The sequence below is a fragment of the Monocercomonoides exilis genome, assembly GCF_001643675.1.
Source record: "Monocercomonoides exilis strain PA203 chromosome Unknown scaffold27-1312184, whole genome shotgun sequence".
Taxonomy (NCBI): domain Eukaryota; phylum Preaxostyla; order Oxymonadida; family Polymastigidae; genus Monocercomonoides; species Monocercomonoides exilis.
Genome location: NW_027150572.1, coordinates 562,501 through 579,650, shown reverse-complemented (window position 1 = coordinate 579,650; position 17,150 = coordinate 562,501). Strand labels below are relative to the sequence as shown.

At 35.4% G+C, this 17,150-nt stretch overlaps 7 protein-coding genes across 7 annotated transcripts in view; 4 read left to right on the top strand and 3 right to left on the bottom strand.

The window, feature by feature from the left end:
• Positions 1-520: 520 nt before the first annotated feature.
• On the top strand, positions 521-1,158 carry MONOS_6137 (uncharacterized protein; the record flags this gene model as incomplete). Its single annotated transcript, XM_067876346.1, has 2 exons — positions 521-590; positions 650-1,158. The coding sequence occupies 2 exons, from the start codon at positions 521-523 to the stop codon at positions 1,156-1,158; spliced, it is 579 nt and encodes a 192-aa protein (XP_067725974.1).
• A 1,516-nt stretch (positions 1,159-2,674) lies between these two features.
• MONOS_18638 (uncharacterized protein) lies at positions 2,675-3,836 on the bottom strand. Its single transcript, XM_067871675.1, has 2 exons — positions 3,535-3,836; positions 2,675-3,474 (listed from the first exon to the last, which is right to left on the bottom strand). Exons 1-2 carry the CDS (start codon positions 3,832-3,834, stop codon positions 2,707-2,709), a joined length of 1,068 nt encoding a protein of 355 aa, XP_067725973.1. The 5' UTR covers positions 3,835-3,836; the 3' UTR covers positions 2,675-2,706.
• A 1,070-nt stretch (positions 3,837-4,906) lies between these two features.
• On the top strand, positions 4,907-5,492 carry MONOS_17701 (uncharacterized protein; the record flags this gene model as incomplete). The annotated part of the gene is made up of 3 exons (XM_067870647.1): positions 4,907-5,081; positions 5,186-5,283; positions 5,484-5,492. 3 exons carry the CDS (start codon positions 4,907-4,909, stop codon positions 5,490-5,492), a joined length of 282 nt encoding a protein of 93 aa, XP_067725972.1.
• A 1,555-nt stretch (positions 5,493-7,047) lies between these two features.
• On the bottom strand, positions 7,048-8,368 carry MONOS_6136 (uncharacterized protein; the record flags this gene model as incomplete). Its single annotated transcript, XM_067876345.1, has 2 exons — positions 7,048-8,079; positions 8,147-8,368. 2 exons carry the CDS (start codon positions 8,366-8,368, stop codon positions 7,342-7,344), a joined length of 960 nt encoding a protein of 319 aa, XP_067725971.1. The 3' UTR covers positions 7,048-7,341.
• Positions 8,369-9,947: 1,579 nt separating this feature from the next.
• MONOS_6135 (uncharacterized protein) lies at positions 9,948-10,442 on the top strand (the record flags this gene model as incomplete). The annotated part of the gene is made up of 2 exons (XM_067876344.1): positions 9,948-9,970; positions 10,094-10,442. The coding sequence occupies 2 exons, from the start codon at positions 9,948-9,950 to the stop codon at positions 10,440-10,442; spliced, it is 372 nt and encodes a 123-aa protein (XP_067725970.1).
• Positions 10,443-11,228: 786 nt separating this feature from the next.
• Positions 11,229-16,345, top strand: MONOS_6134 (uncharacterized protein; the record flags this gene model as incomplete). The annotated part of the gene is made up of 2 exons (XM_067876343.1): positions 11,229-11,249; positions 11,351-16,345. The coding sequence occupies 2 exons, from the start codon at positions 11,229-11,231 to the stop codon at positions 15,995-15,997; spliced, it is 4,668 nt and encodes a 1,555-aa protein (XP_067725969.1). The 3' UTR covers positions 15,998-16,345.
• The window catches only part of MONOS_6133 (putative Protein phosphatase 2A regulatory B subunit (B56 family)), a gene marked incomplete at its 5' end in the record, with an annotated part of 6,775 nt that continues 5,960 nt past the window's right edge, over positions 16,336-17,150 (bottom strand). The window contains one exon of the mRNA XM_067876342.1: positions 16,336-17,150. This exon is cut by the window's right edge and continues 5,699 nt beyond it. Within this exon, the coding sequence (XP_067725968.1) occupies positions 16,992-17,150 (159 nt within the window). The 3' untranslated portion in view covers positions 16,336-16,991.

Here is a 17,150-nt window from a genome sequence, read left to right as displayed (position 1 = left end):
TGTTACGCGCGCTGCCTTTTCCACGAAATGATTCGATATTTAACTGAATCTTTCAGATATTTTTTTGATTGCATTTTCGGGATTCGGCTTTACTATTGTCTTTTAATATTGTAAATGAGGTTGCCTCGCACTTTTGTAAAATACTGTCATATTCAAAATCTCATGCAACTTTGGCCTCGAATGCATTTTCAAAGAAAATAAAAAAAAGTGAAAATCGGCTGTTCCATCTGTAAATGACATGGCTCTTCACCTGTATTTAAGATAGAATTTTTGTGAATTTTTTTTTCTTTAAATTGCTCGAACATGTTCTGGAAGAAAATTTTTGCTAAACAGATAAAAAAATAAAGGTTTTTAACCATTATTTATTTGTTCAGAAGATCGGTTGAATTTTTTCTTTTTTTGCTTTCTTTGAGGCCAAAGAAAAGGGATGACAAAGAAAGAAGTATTTAATGCTTGCTTATTGATATTTTAACAAAAGTTTTAAACTTTTTGATTCGAACATTCATTGGATAATTTAAAAATGAAATTATTGATTGCTTTGAAATTATTTTGTGGCGCAAAGTTGCCTTCAACGAAACAAACGTTTTGGGGTGTGTTTTACATTTTTTAAAGCAGATGTTTTGATGATTGTTTTTTTTATTAAAAATAGAATTGTTTAATGGACTTGAACGTTTGGAAGATGCTGATCAAAAAGCGAAAATAGAAGAAATTTATGAACTAATAAATGAGATGGACAAAAAAATGTTTAACTCGTTTTTTACTGGACGAGTATGCGGAGAAATTAACAGAATGATTGAAGATAAGAAAATTGATAAGGAAAGTGCCATTTGGCTGCTGAGGCATGTTGGATATTGCAAAGTGTTGAAAAAGATATGGAGCATATATTTTGAAGGATCTTCGTTGGATGAAAAATTGGAGGAATTGATTATTGAAGAAGAAAAGAAGAAAGAAGAAAAGAATGAAGATTTTCTTGTTGGGCTTTGTGAATGCTATTTAATGCTGCATAATTGTTTAAGAATCTTGCCAAAAGAATTGATTTCAATATGCGTACACTATCTTCTGAAAGTTGCATTGAACAAAGAAGAAGACGAGGAGACACATAAGGAAGTGGAAATGGCTGTTGTTGCATTGAGCAGCATTAGTAATTGTCAAGCATGAATATCTCTGCTTCTTTTTTAACTTTAAATTTCTCTCTCTTTTTTATTTAGGAAGTGGATCAAAAACTATATTTGAATGAAATCAAAGAGATTTTGTTATATCACCAGAAATGCAACAATCTGACAACTCTTGCCTACCAGTCTGTTTGGCAGTTTTTGATGAGCAGGCTTTATTTTGACAACGATGAAAGCTTGGAAGCAGTTGTGAATGAATTGCATTTTGGAAGAGAGGCAGCAAGAGAATTGGATGAACTGATGAAATGCGTAGATTGGAAGAGAAAAAAAGAAGATAAAAGAGGAAAAGAAACTAAAGAAGAGCTTGTTTTATTGAGATGGGTTGCAATACTGAACATTTATTTTGAATGCTGTCATTTGCATAATGAAGAATATGTTGGACTTATTTGCAGCATTGTTCAGTTATTTCGAGTTGCTAAGGATAATAGCAGAGAAATTGGTAAACATTGTGCTCGTATATTTTTGCTTGTGGTGCGAAACAGGAACGTGAAGATTGATGACTTGTTGGAGAGTGGAATAGCTGATGTTGTTTTGGGAGAAATTGTCCCATTTGATATGATATATTTCTCAGCTGAAGATTATTTATTTTTTGCCATAAATATTTGTGAAAAATTGAAGAGCGTGCACAAAAAAGAAAGCGATGAAGCCCAACGAAAAGAGTTGAAAAGAAAAGTATTTGATAGGATGGAAGAAGAAGGATATGAAGATGCCATCACAAGCCTTCATGGAGTAATTATTTTTTGTGCCAATTTTTATCTTAAACTTTCAGATAATATTTCTGATTATTTTGTAAATGTTTGAAAAAATGAGATGCTTTACATTTTGTTTCGATGAATTTCATTTTTTCTTATTTTCAAATATTATCGTTGCACAAAGTTGAAAACTAACAATCATTAAAGAGTTTTTTTAAAGACTTTTTTGCATTTCTTCAAAATGGGACAATACAAAATTAAAAGCAAAATAACTGTTCGATCAACTTTTCTTCCCAAATATTCTCTTCTTCATTTTTAAGGACTTCGTTTAATCGCTGACAAAGTGACTCTTTCTCAATTCCATTCAAAATCTCCATTTCATTGTCTTCATCTGCTCCTCTTCTTTTTTAAGCTTCAGTAATAAAGAAGTTCATTCCTTGATTTCCCTTCCTTCTTGATCTGTTACATCTACCATAATCATTCAGAAATGTTCTTTTTAGGTTATTTCTCACTTATACTATATTCAGTAGATTCAAATAACTTTTTCATGTTTATCCAAAAATTTGTTTTCAACTGAAAAGAATTTCCCCCAAAATATTCTTTTATGAAGAAAAACTTAATTAATATTAATTTTGTTTGATTTTTGTTTTGTTTTTGGAAAAGAATTTTTTCTTTTCATTCAGCAATTTCTTCGCTTTTCCCTTTTCAACAGCTTCAATTTGCTTTTAATTCGTAGAGAATGGTGGAAATCAGAAGGAGATAAACATATTGGAAAATTTAAAATACATAAAAAACAAATTTTTTTTTTGTGCGTGTTACAAAATTCAGAACATCTCATTTCCTCAAGAATTCACAAGATAATCAGAAATTCTCAACGATAATTCAGAAAAATATTTTTTATTAAGAAAATCAATTATTTCATAAAAAGTTGTGATGATATCTTCATATCCTTCTTCTTCCATCTTTTCAAATATTTTCCTTTTCAACTCTTTTCTTTTCGCTTCTTCCATTTCATCATCCTTTTCTTCTTTCAACCGCATTGAAATCAATTGAAAAAAATAAATAAACTCAAATGCCATTCTTTCATTCGATGCTGGTCGAAGAAACTCCTCAAAAACAGCATCAATGGCACCACTTTTCAGCAAGGCATCAAGTTTCACAGCTCTATTTTCAGCTGCTGTTTCAAACAAATTAACGCACAAGATGCAAATTTCACTGTGATTATCTCTTGATACTAGAAATACCTGAACAATGCTTTCAATAAGCCCTGAGCATTCTTTATTCCATAAATTGCATGCGACAAAGAAAGACTCAAACATTTGCAGCCATCTTTGAAAAACAAGTTCTTCTTTCCTCCCTTTTCCTTTTATTTTCTCTTCTTTTTCTCTCTTCCAATCAACACACTTTGCCAATTCTTCCAGTTCTCTTTTTGCCTCTCCCACAAAATTCATCTCATCCACAATAACGTCGAACATGTAATTTGTGCTGAACGATAGAATAATCAAAAACTGCCAAGCAGATTGATAGGCAAGTCGTGTCAAATTGTGACGCTTTTCATGATATTGGATGATCTCTTTCATCTCGTTCAGATATAGATCTTTTTCAATTTTCTGTTCAAAAAATAAGAAAAAATATCAATAACTTAAAAAATACAAAAGCGATGTTCAAACATAATGCGAGAAAATGCAACTCAATGCCAAAAGAGCCATTTCCACTTCTTTTTGAGCTTCCTCGTTTTCATCTTTCTTCAACGCAGCTTTCAGAAGACATGGCACGCAAACAGATATCAATTGTGATGAAGCCCCAATGTTTAACAAAAGATAGCATTCACAAAGTTCAGTAAGAAGCTTTTCATTTCTTTTCTCTTTTTTCTTCTCTTCATCGTCAATCATCTCCCTAAATCTTCTCTTCAACGAAGAATACAAAAAACCGAAGTATTTTATGTTTAATAGCGCGTTGCAATATCCCATGTGCTTCAATAGCAAGATTGCATTTCCCATCGTCAGTTTATCTTCTTCAATCATTTGATCGATTTTATTGAACAGTTCTTTTGTGAAAACATATCTGAATTCTTCGTTATTCATTTCATCAATTAATTTGTTCAGTTCAAGAATTTTCTGTTTTTGCCCTTCCTCAGTGCAAAATTCAAACTCGGAAAGCAATTCTCAAAAAAATTTTATTTTGAGGGAAAGTGCTGAAACTCAAAATATAAAAAAAAGAACAAACTTAAAAACTTATCTGCAAGTGATTGCTCCTGAACATCATCATTGGATTTTTCCTCATCATACATTTCCATCCTGCCTATTAATAGCAAAGATCAATTTGCTGCAAAATTTCAAATTAAAAACAGTAAAACAAAAACAATATTGTTGAAAATTGACAAAACAAAGATAAAGTCCAAACTCAATTCCTTTGACCAGTAGAAAAAAAATCTGTGTTAAAAAAGAAATCACAAAGAAGCCAACGATACAGGCTATATTAAGTCGAATACGAAAGAATTTAATTTTGCACTGATCGAGCCAACAATAATTCATTTCATTGAAATGGATGGAATTTCGATTGAAAACTTTGACATGTTGGGATATATTCCACATATAGTTGACTTCAAATATCATTATTTTTCTATTTTAACATTATTGATCACATGAAGAAGAAACGAAAAGACTTTGAAAAGAACATTTCGAAGAAGAGACAAAAAAGCAACAGTTTGTTCATTAATCGTGCATATACTTCATTCAACTCAAAATTAAAAGAACAAACGTTGATGCTTTAATTTTTGTGCTAACATTTAGAGTTATGTTGAGGCTTTGCTTCATCGAAATGATTTTTTATGTTATATCAAAGCGTTTCTGGCTTCTGTGGTTGCTTCAAAATTAATATGTTGAGTTAAGTTATAAGCAATCGGGATAATTTTATTATTTGTTCGTTTCTTGAGTGGGTTGTTCAGGATGAAGGAGGATTGATGAAAGGATCAAGCTTTCGTAATGCCACGTATTTTTGAAGCTCGAGCGTGTGATAGTTGGATTTCTTAGAGGCAGTTTCATGACTACAATGGACATCAATGCAAATCGTGTTATGAAAGAGATTCTATTCCAAAAGGCTTTGAAGCTATATAAAGATGAACAAAACTCGAGATGGCGAAGGAAGATTTATGCAACATGCAGAATCAAGCACATGCGGGATTTTGAATTCATTTCAACACATTACTCGCTTAATGGTGTTATCGTTTAATGTGTATTTATCTGTAAAGATGCTTGTTGCGTTTTATAGAAAACCATCTTTTTGGATTATTTTGCTGATTTTAATTGTTTTGCCTTTCAGCATGGATTTCGGAGCAAGCCTCGAAACAATTCGTGCGATACAGGAATGAATCTGACAAAACAGACCAGACTGCGGTTGAGGTGTTTGATCAGATTAAGGTGTGTTATCCAAATAGAGTTGTATTTTTACTATTTTATTTAAAAAAAATAATTATTAATGAAAGAAAGAAAGAAAGAAATCACACAAAATGAAAATAAATCGAACTTTTTCATCAATGATAATTTCATATTTTATCTTTTCTATTCTCTTTTTCTTTTTCTATTCATTCTTTCACAATTCATTGATTTTTGTTTTTAAGCTTCTTTGAATCTTCACTCGAAAACTAATTCTTCCTTCAGATTCTCTTCAAAACAATCGAATGCATCGTTCAGTCGCATGTTGGGCCACTCACACTCATCGTGCTTATTTGCCTGAACTTCTGTAAGCATCTGCCTTTTGAAAGTGTTTGTCTTGTTTCCTTCGACAAGCACCGCTCTGCCACTCAGATGCACATTGGATGGCATGCCATCATCGCTGAACAGCATCTGAATGGAGAGAAGTGACACAAAACCGAATGGAGATTGTGCTTCAGTCAGTCGAATCTGCTGAGTCTGCTGATAGATGCGAAGAGAAAGAAGAAAGAGAAGGAGAAGGAGAAGAAGGAGAAGAAGGAGAAGAAGGAGAAGGAGAAAGAGAAAGATAAAAAGAAAAGTTGAGTGATGATGATGAAAGCAATTGTGAAAAGAAGACTGAAGATTCAATCAATGAGATTTCTTCACCTTCAACTTCATCTTCTCCATTTTCTATTCAATCTCCTTTCATTTCAAGTTTACAATCTGCTTTTTCTTCTGCTCCTGCCACTTCGCCATTCTCTTTTAAATCGCCTTTCACATCGTACAAACAATCTGAATCTTCTTATTTTACTCTTTTTCTTCTTCTTCCTCTTCCTTCTTCTTCTTCTTCCCTTTCTTCTTCTTCTATCACTTCAAGCAATAAAAATCACATCATCCACCCTCATTTACATCTCGTTCATCGCTTTTTCCATATTCTCCTTTGGCATTCACAGTGAAATCGCCATTTCCATCACTTCAACATCAACCTTCATCATTTCCTGCATTTTACAGTGAACAGCCCAATACAATTACGTGCAATACCCTTCGTCATCTCTTTAGGATCAGACAAATTGTTGACGGATATCATTGTTATTTTCTCAAATTTTAACATGTTCCAATACGTTTTGGCAAATCTTTTATTTTATCCTTTCCATCGCAATGATATCAAAGAAAATTGAGAAAATAACTGAACTGCCACGTCCAGCTATGGATTAGCATCAGCAGACAGCTCAGATCAGCTTGTCCAGCCTTCTTTGCTTCAGTGAAGTTATTGTGTGAAGCTGGCATCATGAAAGTCAAAAGAACAAAAGACGAATTGGTGAATTAGACAGAGCAATATCACATGTGCCTTTCGATGTTGCTCCATACAACCGAAGTCGATGCACCAGGAAAAAGCTATTTCAATAAGAGGGTTACAAGCCCGCTCATCTGACGCCGATTCTTCAACTGTTCTTTTTTTCTTTTCTTTTCTTTGTGAAAAGTGAGAAGAACAGGAAGAAGATTCATGTTTTATTGAAGACCGAAGAGCTACATATGCAACAAAGTGCCTTTTGAGAGAGCGCTTGCATCAGATGGAAGCTTTGTCAGCAACACAAAATACATCCTCATTCTGATCAGAAAGACAGTCAATCATTGATTGCTCGTTGTCTTTGTGTGATTGGGAAAAGACGGAAGAGGACTTATTCAGATTGCTCAATGCTTGGAAAGGGAAAACTAAATGGAAAAGAAGAAGAAGAAAATGAGAAAGAAAATTACCAAAGAAGACACATTTCTTCCCCATTCAAATTCTTGAAAATACTGGTTGTAATTGCTTGTTGAGCTGTGGCCTATCCAAAAAAGTTTATCACCCGCGACGTGATTTTGCTCATCTTTTCCTTTTCCTTTTAATTTTTTGTTGCTTAATTACATTTCGAGGCTTTGAAAAAAAAAATTCTTTTATTAAAGATTCAAACGACTGTTTGCTCTCAACGATGTGAAATGTTGAAAAAAGAAAAATGAAACTTTTGAGTTACAAAATGCAAAGCTTTTCGTTTCCTCAAGCCTTTAAGAGAAAGTGTGAATTTTTCAAAGATAAATAAATACGTTATGATCTGCAAAAATGTAACTAAACTTTTCATGAAAGCTTGCGATGATATCTTCATACCCTTCTTCTTCCAGTTTTTCAAACAATTCCATTTTTATTGCCTTTCTTTTCGCTTCTTCCTTTTCATCAATCTCTTTTCTTTTCAAACACACTGAAATCAATTGAAAAAATTTCTTACATTCAAATGTTATTATTCTATCCAATATTGGTCGATTAATCTCCTCTAAAACAGCATCAATGGCACCACTCTTCAGCAAATCTTCAACTTTCACAGCTCTATTTTTTGCAACTGTATTAAATAATCGAATGCATTCCTCGCCTATTTCACTGTGATTATCTCTTGATGCTCGAAGCACATCAACAATGCGGCTGATAAGATCAACATATTCTTCATTCCACAAATGACATTTATTTAAGTAATGACCAATTGAGCTGATCCATCTCGAAATAATATTCATTGTTTTCCTTTCTGTTCCCTCTTTCTCATCTTCTTTCTTCCTCCAGTCCATGCTTTTTGTCAGCTCTTCCAGTTCCCTTGCTGCCTCTCTCGCTAAATGTAGCTCATTCGCAATGTCCATTTCTAAGCTTTCGGTCCATTTTAATCTTCTGATCAAAAACCGCCAAGCAGACTGATACGCAAATTGAGTCAAATTGTGATGTTCCTGATGATACTGAATAATTTCTTTGATCTCATTCAAATACAATTCTTTTTCAATTTTCTAATAAAATCAAAATAAACAAAACAAAAAATTGAAAATATCAAAAATGAAACATTAATGTTTATACATCAAATTCATCAATGCAGTTTAATGCCAACAAAGCCATTTCTACTCCTTTTTGGGCTTCCTTGTCTTCATCTTTCTTCAACGCAACTTTCAGCAGGCTAGGCACGCAAATTGAATGAAAATTTGATAAAGGGGAGATACTAAGCGTCAGAAGGCATTCGCAAAGATCAACAAGAAGCTTTTCATCCTTTTCTTCTTTTTTCTTATCTTCTTCAGAAATCATCTTTTTAAAACTTTTGTACAATGAAGATTCTTCAAAACCGATAATCCAAAATTTATTTAGCACATTGCAATATCCTATGTGCTTCAATACCGAAAGTGAATATTTCAAGGATATTTTCTTTTCTTCAATCATTTGATTTATCCTATTAAACAATTTTTTCGTGAAAACTGATTCGAATTCTTCCCTATCCATTTCTTCCATCAATCTATTCATTTCTTCGATTTTCTGTTTTTTCCCTTCCTTGTCGCAATCTTCAAGCTCAGAAAACAATTCTTCAAAAAATAAAATCGTAACTATCAAGAATTCAAATGCAACAACGAGAACAAACCATTGAACTTTTTGGTGTTGTCCGTCTCCCTTATGTTTGAAAGCACACTGTCGAAAGAAAATAACGGATCTTCATTCGCATCGAACTCACATATCATTGGAAAGAAGAAATTGGTGCAAAATATAATCTCAAAACAACCATGAAAATATAAGTTGTTATACCATTCTATGTTGTTAGTTTTATTTGACAAGTCGTTACAATGAAAGAAAGAAAAAACGATTAATCTTTTTTCTTGTTTGCAGTAATGGATATTCAGATCATCAGATTTGAATAAACAAAAATAGTCCTTGCAATAATGAGAGATCTGTGAGCGAATATTTTCTGCAGGATAGGCGATATTATTTTGTGCGTTGGTACGAGACAGCGACGGCGGGGAATTGATGATGGAATTGGGCGAGATGATTTTTATGAAAAGCATCTTTGAAGGAAATTCATTTTCCAAAATAACATATGAAAGAATTAATGTATGCATTTTTTATTATTCTTGTTCATTTTAAAGATATTTCCATCTGTGGCCTTCTCAGAGCGCAAGAATCTGATAAATTATATTAATGGACATTCCTTTGCTTTTCTGAGGAGAACATAAAAGAGAGCGATGCCGAGAGACAATCAGCAGATGTGAATTGCAAATTTTTTGTATTTAGTTGGGAGAGGGGATGAAAATAAATTCGATTTCAAAGAATTTGGAAGAGAGGAAAAAAATGAAATAACAACAATTGGACTGCTCTTGGAAAGAAAGAATGCAGAAAAATTTTTTTGACGAGGAAAATGGATGACAACATCGAAAGCAGGATATTTATGTGGGAATAAAGGATGATGGAGAAAGGAGCACCTTGAAACAATGGAAAAGGAGATTAGCTGCTTCAGTGATTGAACAATCCTCTGCATTTGCAATAGGGAGGGTGCATGCGTTCTTTTGAGGAATTTTCATAATCAATGTTATACCAATTCTTATTTTTCATTATTTTTAATCTTGTTTGCATTCCAGACAACAGCTTTTTTTTTATGTTGAGCGCTTTTCTCAGAGACAATCCATTTCAAGCAGCATTTATGTAGCTTCCTTTGTTTCTTCTCCTTCTCCTTCGATCTCTTCATTGACTATATTTTTTTAACTTGGTTGATGAAAAGAATACCTTCCTCATTTTTGAGAATTTGTTGTTTGGGCGGCCAACAAATTCTCATGTTGCAACACGGAATGGATCTTCCGTCAGTTGCTGCTGTTGGCTGTTATGAAATTCGAATCTGTTCATAATGTCTGCATTTTCTTCAGATGAGTCTAATTTGCCTTTGTCGCCCAGCTCGTCCAAAAAGAACAATTGAACTCAATTAATATCATTTCAAAATCACATTCTCTTTCTTCTTTTGTTCTTTTGTTCTTTCTTCATACATACCACAAGAATTTTGTTTGTGAAAGCAGTCATTGTGTTGAATTCTTATCATTCAGCACAAGCTTCATCATCATCTTCTTCTTCGCTTTCTTCAACTTCTCTTTCTTCTATTTCTCCGAAATTTTCATCATCATCATCATGTTCTTCTTCGTCATCTTCTGCTTCTTCATCTTCATCATCTTCTGCTTCTTCTTCATCTTCTGCTTCATCATCATCATCATCATCATCATCATCATCATCATCTTCTTCTTCTTCTTCTTCTTCTTCTTCTTCTTCTTCGCCTTCTTCTTCACCTTCTTCTTCACCATTGTCTTCTTCTCAACTTCTCCTTCATTTCCTACTTTTTTATGGAAAATAATTAAATAGAACACAATGCATTCTCAAGATATGAAATACTCGTTATGTTCGGCAAACTCTTTGAAAGATAACGCTGCTGATTACAAGCATTAAATGGAAGATGATGGAGGTCAAAGAACAAATCAGAAGCAAATGCTGAAGAAAAAGAAAGTGCATTTCAAAAGAAATTTGAGAAAATTTGAATCAAAGAGATAGTAGAATAGGAAAAAATCGGAAAAATAACCTCATTTGATAATATTGACAATGCAGATGAAAATATGTTCGGAGAAATCGAAGGATCGATTATGCCCAATGTATACTCAAAATATTGGTGCATTTTGTTTATCTCCAATTCTTTGAAATTTAAGTCCTGTTTGTGCTGTGTTGAAGAAGCAGAAGAAGCAGTTGGAAAGGCGTCACACTCTTCTTTCTTCTTCTGCAGCCTCATTAGCTCCATCAGAAGTTGCACCATCTGAATAAATTCCCTCCACTATTCTTTCATAACAACCACCTTACAGCTCAGGTCTGTCCCAGAATCACAAAATTATCAATAAACTTTTTTATTTTAAGTTTTTTATTTATTTAGAAATTGATATTTTTAAGTTTGAAATCTTTGAAATCATTTCAAATCATTCTTCCGTTTTGAAATTTTGAACGTTTGTCTTATTATGAAGAACATTTTATCAAGTTGCATTAATGATTAAATTAAAAAAATGAAAAAAACATAACCTTTATAATATTATTGGAGTTCTCTATGAATGTATTTTATTGTTTTTGGGTTAATCATTTCAGTTTCTTGGAGTGAATCATGCCGCTTGTATCCTGGGTTGTACGAGCGTGTAAGTAATATGACTAATTGCCTTATTAATTTTCCTGTTTGTTTTCCATTAGAAATTGTGATTTTTTTTATTTATTGCATTTTATTTCAAGCTTGATGAGCTTGACGGAATTGAAAGTATCCTTAAAAATTATCTTGAGAATTATGCATATAGAGACATGATGTTAAACCCACCGTACCCTTATCAGAAAGCGGCGTTTGATATTCTTGGGGAGCTTGAAGAAATTGAGCGTTCAACATTTCAAAATGGATATGAAAAACATGTTGCATTAATTAAGGCGATGGGAAGATTGCAGGATCCTCACACAGCATACACAATGCCATGCCCCGAGGACTTTGGATTTTTTTCGCCTTATTCATTTGCTTTTGATTTCAATGAAGACGGAACGGTTAAAAAAGTTTATGCTGTTCCTGGTGCTCAAGGTGGAATGTTTGAATTTGGGATTTGGTATGACGATATTGATGACATTTTGGGCTACGAAATATTGAGCATTGCATTTGATGGAGAAAATTTTCCTGAGAACGAAACGCCAGTCGAATCCATATCCAAATGGGTTGATGCGAATGTGTATATATCGCGGGATAGAGCAGCACGCTTAAATTATGCGCAACTTATGGCGCTTTCATATTCTCTTGCTGGAACTGCCCCTCCTCCATCTGAAGAAGTCAAAGTCAAGTACTTGAAGCCTATTGAAGCGCCAGAGCCTGTTGACCCTGAACCTGCTGATCCAGAGAAACCAAATTCAACAATTCAAGGAAACGCAAAAGCTATAAACGATGAATTGAAAGAAAGCAGAAAGTTAGGCCAATCTGAGCCAGATGTTCAATATGAGGAAAAAGTGTCAAGTTTTTACGTTTACTCTTTAGCAAGCGGATATGTTGGAGAAATTACGGAGTTCTGCACGACCATCCCTCTAATTGTTAAGGGAAGCAATGCTGAAGAACATGCACATGAAGAGAAACGGGAAGAGAAATTGAAAGAGAAGACAAGAAAAGGCAAGCGTCCAAATCCTTCTGACTCTCACAGCATTCAGCCTCCGCACAAGAGCATTGCCACAAGCGAGCAGCAAAGGCAAGCAAGGACGCTTTTCTTGGAGCAGCAGCAGAAGGAGTTTGAGAGGGAAAAGCGGCGCTTCTGGAGGGGAATGCGATATTCGCTGGAGGACGGGGTTGTCGATTACAGTGACATGGAAGACTATGACGACCTACCATTCACGAACACCTTCAGAACATCACTGCAGAACTGGGCATTAAGCTCCAATGCAAAGAGAGGGAGGAACAGCAGAGCAGAGAAGACTGGGAGAAGAATGATGAAATACCCTAAGTTCTCGATGGAAGCTGGCAATGGCACTCAAAAATATTCGTCATATCCATCCTCATCTTCTTCTTCTTCGTCTCCATCTTCAACTTTTAAGAAGTCTTCGTCTCCTTCACGTCCATTTAAAATGTCTCAGCTTCAGCAGGACTATCTCACATACACTGAAGACATCATGGAATCCATTCCACCATTCAACAACAGAACACTTCATTTCAGACGCCCTACGCAATCAAAGAGGCATTTGATGAAACTTTCATCATCGCTAACATCTTCTTCTTATTCTCCTTCCTCTTCCTCTTCCTCCTCTTTCTCTTCTTCATCCTCTTCTTCCATTAGAAAGATAGCAGAAAAGAATTCCATTGACTTTATAAACAAAGTGATTTCAATTCAGATACCGCCCATGTCGTCGCGTCTGTCGCAACGATACAAAACTCCATCTTTTGGCAACGTTGCTTCTTCTTTTTCATCAACTGATTCACAAATTGGAAGCGATATTACACCTAATGCTGATCTGATTGGAATTAACGTATCAAATTTTGCATCAAACTCTTCGTCGTCGTCGTCTTCTTCTTCTTCCCATGTTTTCTCACGTTTCTCTTCGCTTGCTTCTTCTGAAGAAACAGAAGAGACTTCACACAGCACTTCACAAAACATCACATCTTGTCTGAAATCAAACACTTCATCATCTGCTTGCAATTCACCACACACAACAAAAACTCAGCAAAAACTGCGAAGGCAACCTAAAATGCCTTCGTTTAGTGTACCCATACGAAGAAATAAGCAAAAGCGCTTAAAAGCTCACAATTCATATGCCCTGTCACAAGAAGCAAACGCCTCAATGAGCAATGCCCAATCATCGTTATCATCATCATCATCATCACTATTATCTTCACAGAAACATAATTCATCCGGTTTTAATAATACAAACGAAGGAGAAGGAGATGATCCGCCAGAAGAAGAAGAAGTGGAGTTTAATGCGATCAACCAGACCAACGTTCTTGCTGTCTACCACGCCCCTTCTCTTTCGCTTGGCGTGATGCTCATCTCCTCCTTCGACCCGCCAAACCTCGCTCTCTTCTGCCAGACGCTGCTGACCTCTCTCGATGCTCTTGTCAAGCTGCATGCGACGAAGCTTGTCATCGACCTGCGCACAAACACAGGCGGATACGGCGACCTGGCAACAGGCATCGCACACGTGCTGAACCCGGACCTGTTTCCGCTGTTTCCGCGCTCTCAGCTGGTGGTGGCAGATCTGAACGGGATGATTGCACCGCTGTTTGCAGATGGGGAGAGCGCGGAGATGACTGAATACGGAACAGCCGATGTAGTGGAAGATTGGTATGAGAGAAGAGTGAGCAGAACGGAGACGATGAGGCAGGATTCGGCTGGCTGGCAGCGCTATCAGTCACTCAAAGCAATGAGAAAAGCACAAAAATTGAGTAATTCATTCAACAGGAGTTTATCTCATTCAACTAATCCGTCGAACAATGCAGTCAACACAGGCGAGATTGGCAATGCAAGCAATTCAGTCAATGCAGATGACACACCTCAGCAGATCTCACGCACGCGCGAGTGGACGCTACCCTTCTCCCGCAACGGGGAGCTTGGAGACTTCTTCCTTCCTTACATGGACATGCTGGGTGAGTATGCAGCGCATCCTTTCCCACCAGAGAAGATCTTGCTGCTGACTGATGGGCTGTGTGGGAGTGCCTGTGCTCAGTTCGCAAAGTACATGAAGGTGACACACTCTGCAAAAGTGGCATCGCTGGGAACTGACCCGACAAGAGCGAAGGCTACATCAAAAGCGAAGAATGAAGAGCAGGAAAGAAAGGAGAGCAACGAGAAGAGTGCTGGTGAAACATCAGCTTTTGATGATTATTTGAACGACTCTTCAGACGAGCCAACCGATGTTGATGTGGACATCGGGTCTTTCTGCGGTGGGAATGTGATTTCCAGCGACTTTGTACTTCGTACTGCCATCAACCCCGCATACGGCATCGACCGTTCGAAAGTGCCGCCGCTGATGAAGCGGAGGGGGCAGACGGTGTCGTATGCGATGATGGACACGCTCAGCTGGAACTGGGAAGAAACCAATGTGTCGATGGAATTCGAGGTCGTGACACCAGATTGGGTCTCCCCCTTTTCGCCGACGCTGAACGATCTGTCGGTGGGCAAGCGGCTGCAGATGGCAGCTTCGCTTGATGTGCTTTTTGAGGAGAAAGCAGACTGGGAAGTGAAGATTGATCCACTGTGCGTTGATGAAAACGACCATCCGATTGAAGATCTGCAGAACGCTAATGACTTGTTTAATAGCAGCAGAGCACAAAAGGCAGATAACTTATCGCACAAGCTGTTTGGCCGGCCTGTGGATCCAGCAACATCAGATTTCTCAACCACAAAATGTGTGTTTGCTCGCTGCGAAAAGGGATATTTCCTCACAAAAACGGGAACATGCGAGCCTGTTCCTCACATGAAGCCACCTGAAGTGATCCCTCCAGTCATCCAAATCAACTCGACAGAAATTCCACCGCCGTTGCATCCAGATAAACCAGATGAAGGAGATGATGATGATGACGATGACGATAACAAAGAAGAAGAAGGTGGTGGGAGTGGAGGAGGAAACAAAGGCAATGAAAATACCACACTTTCTCAAAGCAAAGGCAATCAGTTTAGGCTCAGCACTGAAGCAAAAGCAGCAATCATAGGCTCATGTTCTGGTGTGATACTCATAAGCATTTGCTCGATGGTGTTTGTGGTTCTTTATCAACAGAAAAGGATCAAAGAAATAAAGAAGTCAATACAAACTCCGATAAAAAATGAAAATAATGAAGGTGAAATGGATGCTTCACCTTCAATATCAACTTGTGCTATTTCGATGCCTACATCGACAAGTGAAAAGAATATAGATAATTCTAAAGATTTGCCCGAACACAATTCTTCTTCAGGAAAAACAAGTGTGCAAACAAAAACAACACGTTCTGTTAAAACAAAGGTAACAGAGGAAAGCGAAGATGAGTCTGATGATTCAGATGATGAGACAGATGAATCAGAGAGCGAGAAGGGTAAAGCATCAAGCGAAGACGAAGAAGAAGAAGAAGAAGACGAAGAAGAAGAAGAAGAAGAAGAGGAGGAGGAGGAGTCTGACGAAAATGCAAAAGATAGCTCTGAAGACGACGACGATGATGATTCAAGTGAAGAAGAAGAAGATGATGACGACGGTGATGACGACAGCAGCAGTAGTGAAACAAGTGATAGTAGTTCTTCTGGACCGAGCAACAAACAATCGAAGTTTGTGAAGTCAAAACCAAAACAAAAGAAAGCTGTTTGGAAGACGAAAGGAGTTGACATGAACATGTCAAAGACGCAATCCAAAGAAAGAATGCTTCCTGCGAAGCAAAAGTGGAAATCTGAATATTCTTGAAAAAGAATAAATAAATAAATAAATAAATAAACTTTCTTTTCTTCTAATTATTGTTGTCCAACTTCTGTGTGTTATATATTTGAGTTTATGTTGATATTTATCTGTTTTAAATGTTAAAATGTTTATATTATTATGAAATTTATTAGGATTTATTTAAAAATCAAATATTATAATTAAATTAAAGTGAAGCTCTCTCTTTTATTTATCTTTTTTTTCCTCCTCCTTTTTTGAACACTTGTTTTATCCTCCAAATAGTAATCAATTTTTCATTTCGTTGTTTTAATCTATGAAAAAGGGAACTTTCAGAAGTGAATTAAAAAAATACTGAGCAGTTCTCAAAATTCAGTGTATTTTATTTAAACTTTAAATTTTCTATCTTGCTCTTCATCGAAGGCTTAACAAAAACAAAACATTCAATAAAATAAATAAAATATTATGAAATTACATTCAGAATTTCAACACATGTACAACAACAATGAAAATGTGAAAGCAGAAGGCAATAAGAATTACTCAAGCAACTAAGTGTTCGATTCGAAGTGTTCCACTTCATTTTTCTTTTTCTTTTGCCTTTTAATCTTTTTTCTGTTTTCGCAGCAAAGTTCGAATTCTCTTTAAAAAATAGCAACAGGCTCAAATTAACAAATTGGCAACGTCTCATTCAAAAAAAAAAACAAAAGACTTACAAGATTCTAAATAACTAATTAATGAAAATGCAAAAAAGATTAAAAAAAAAAAAAGAAAGAAAGAAAAAATATCTTTTTTCCTTTTTGGATACAACAATCAAAAGGCGCTTTTAATCAAATATATATATATCAATTAATAAAATACTAAATAAAGAAAAATAAAAACAGAATTACAAAAAAAGTATTAATAAAAAGAAGAAAGAAAGAAATACAATTTATTTTTTTTGAAATAAAAATGGCTTTTAAAATTTAATCAACATAAAAAATATGAAAGAAAAATTAAAAAAAAAAAAAAATCAAAGCAAATACTGTTAAATGTCAGAACTTAATTGAGAAGATGGAGAAGAATGCGTTCCTGTTAGTTGCGCAACAGAGGAAGAGGGAGAAGAAGAAGAAGTTGAAGAGGAGGAAGAGGAAGAAGATGATGATGCAGATGTTGTCGAAGATTGAAGTGAATTTTGTAAAGTTGG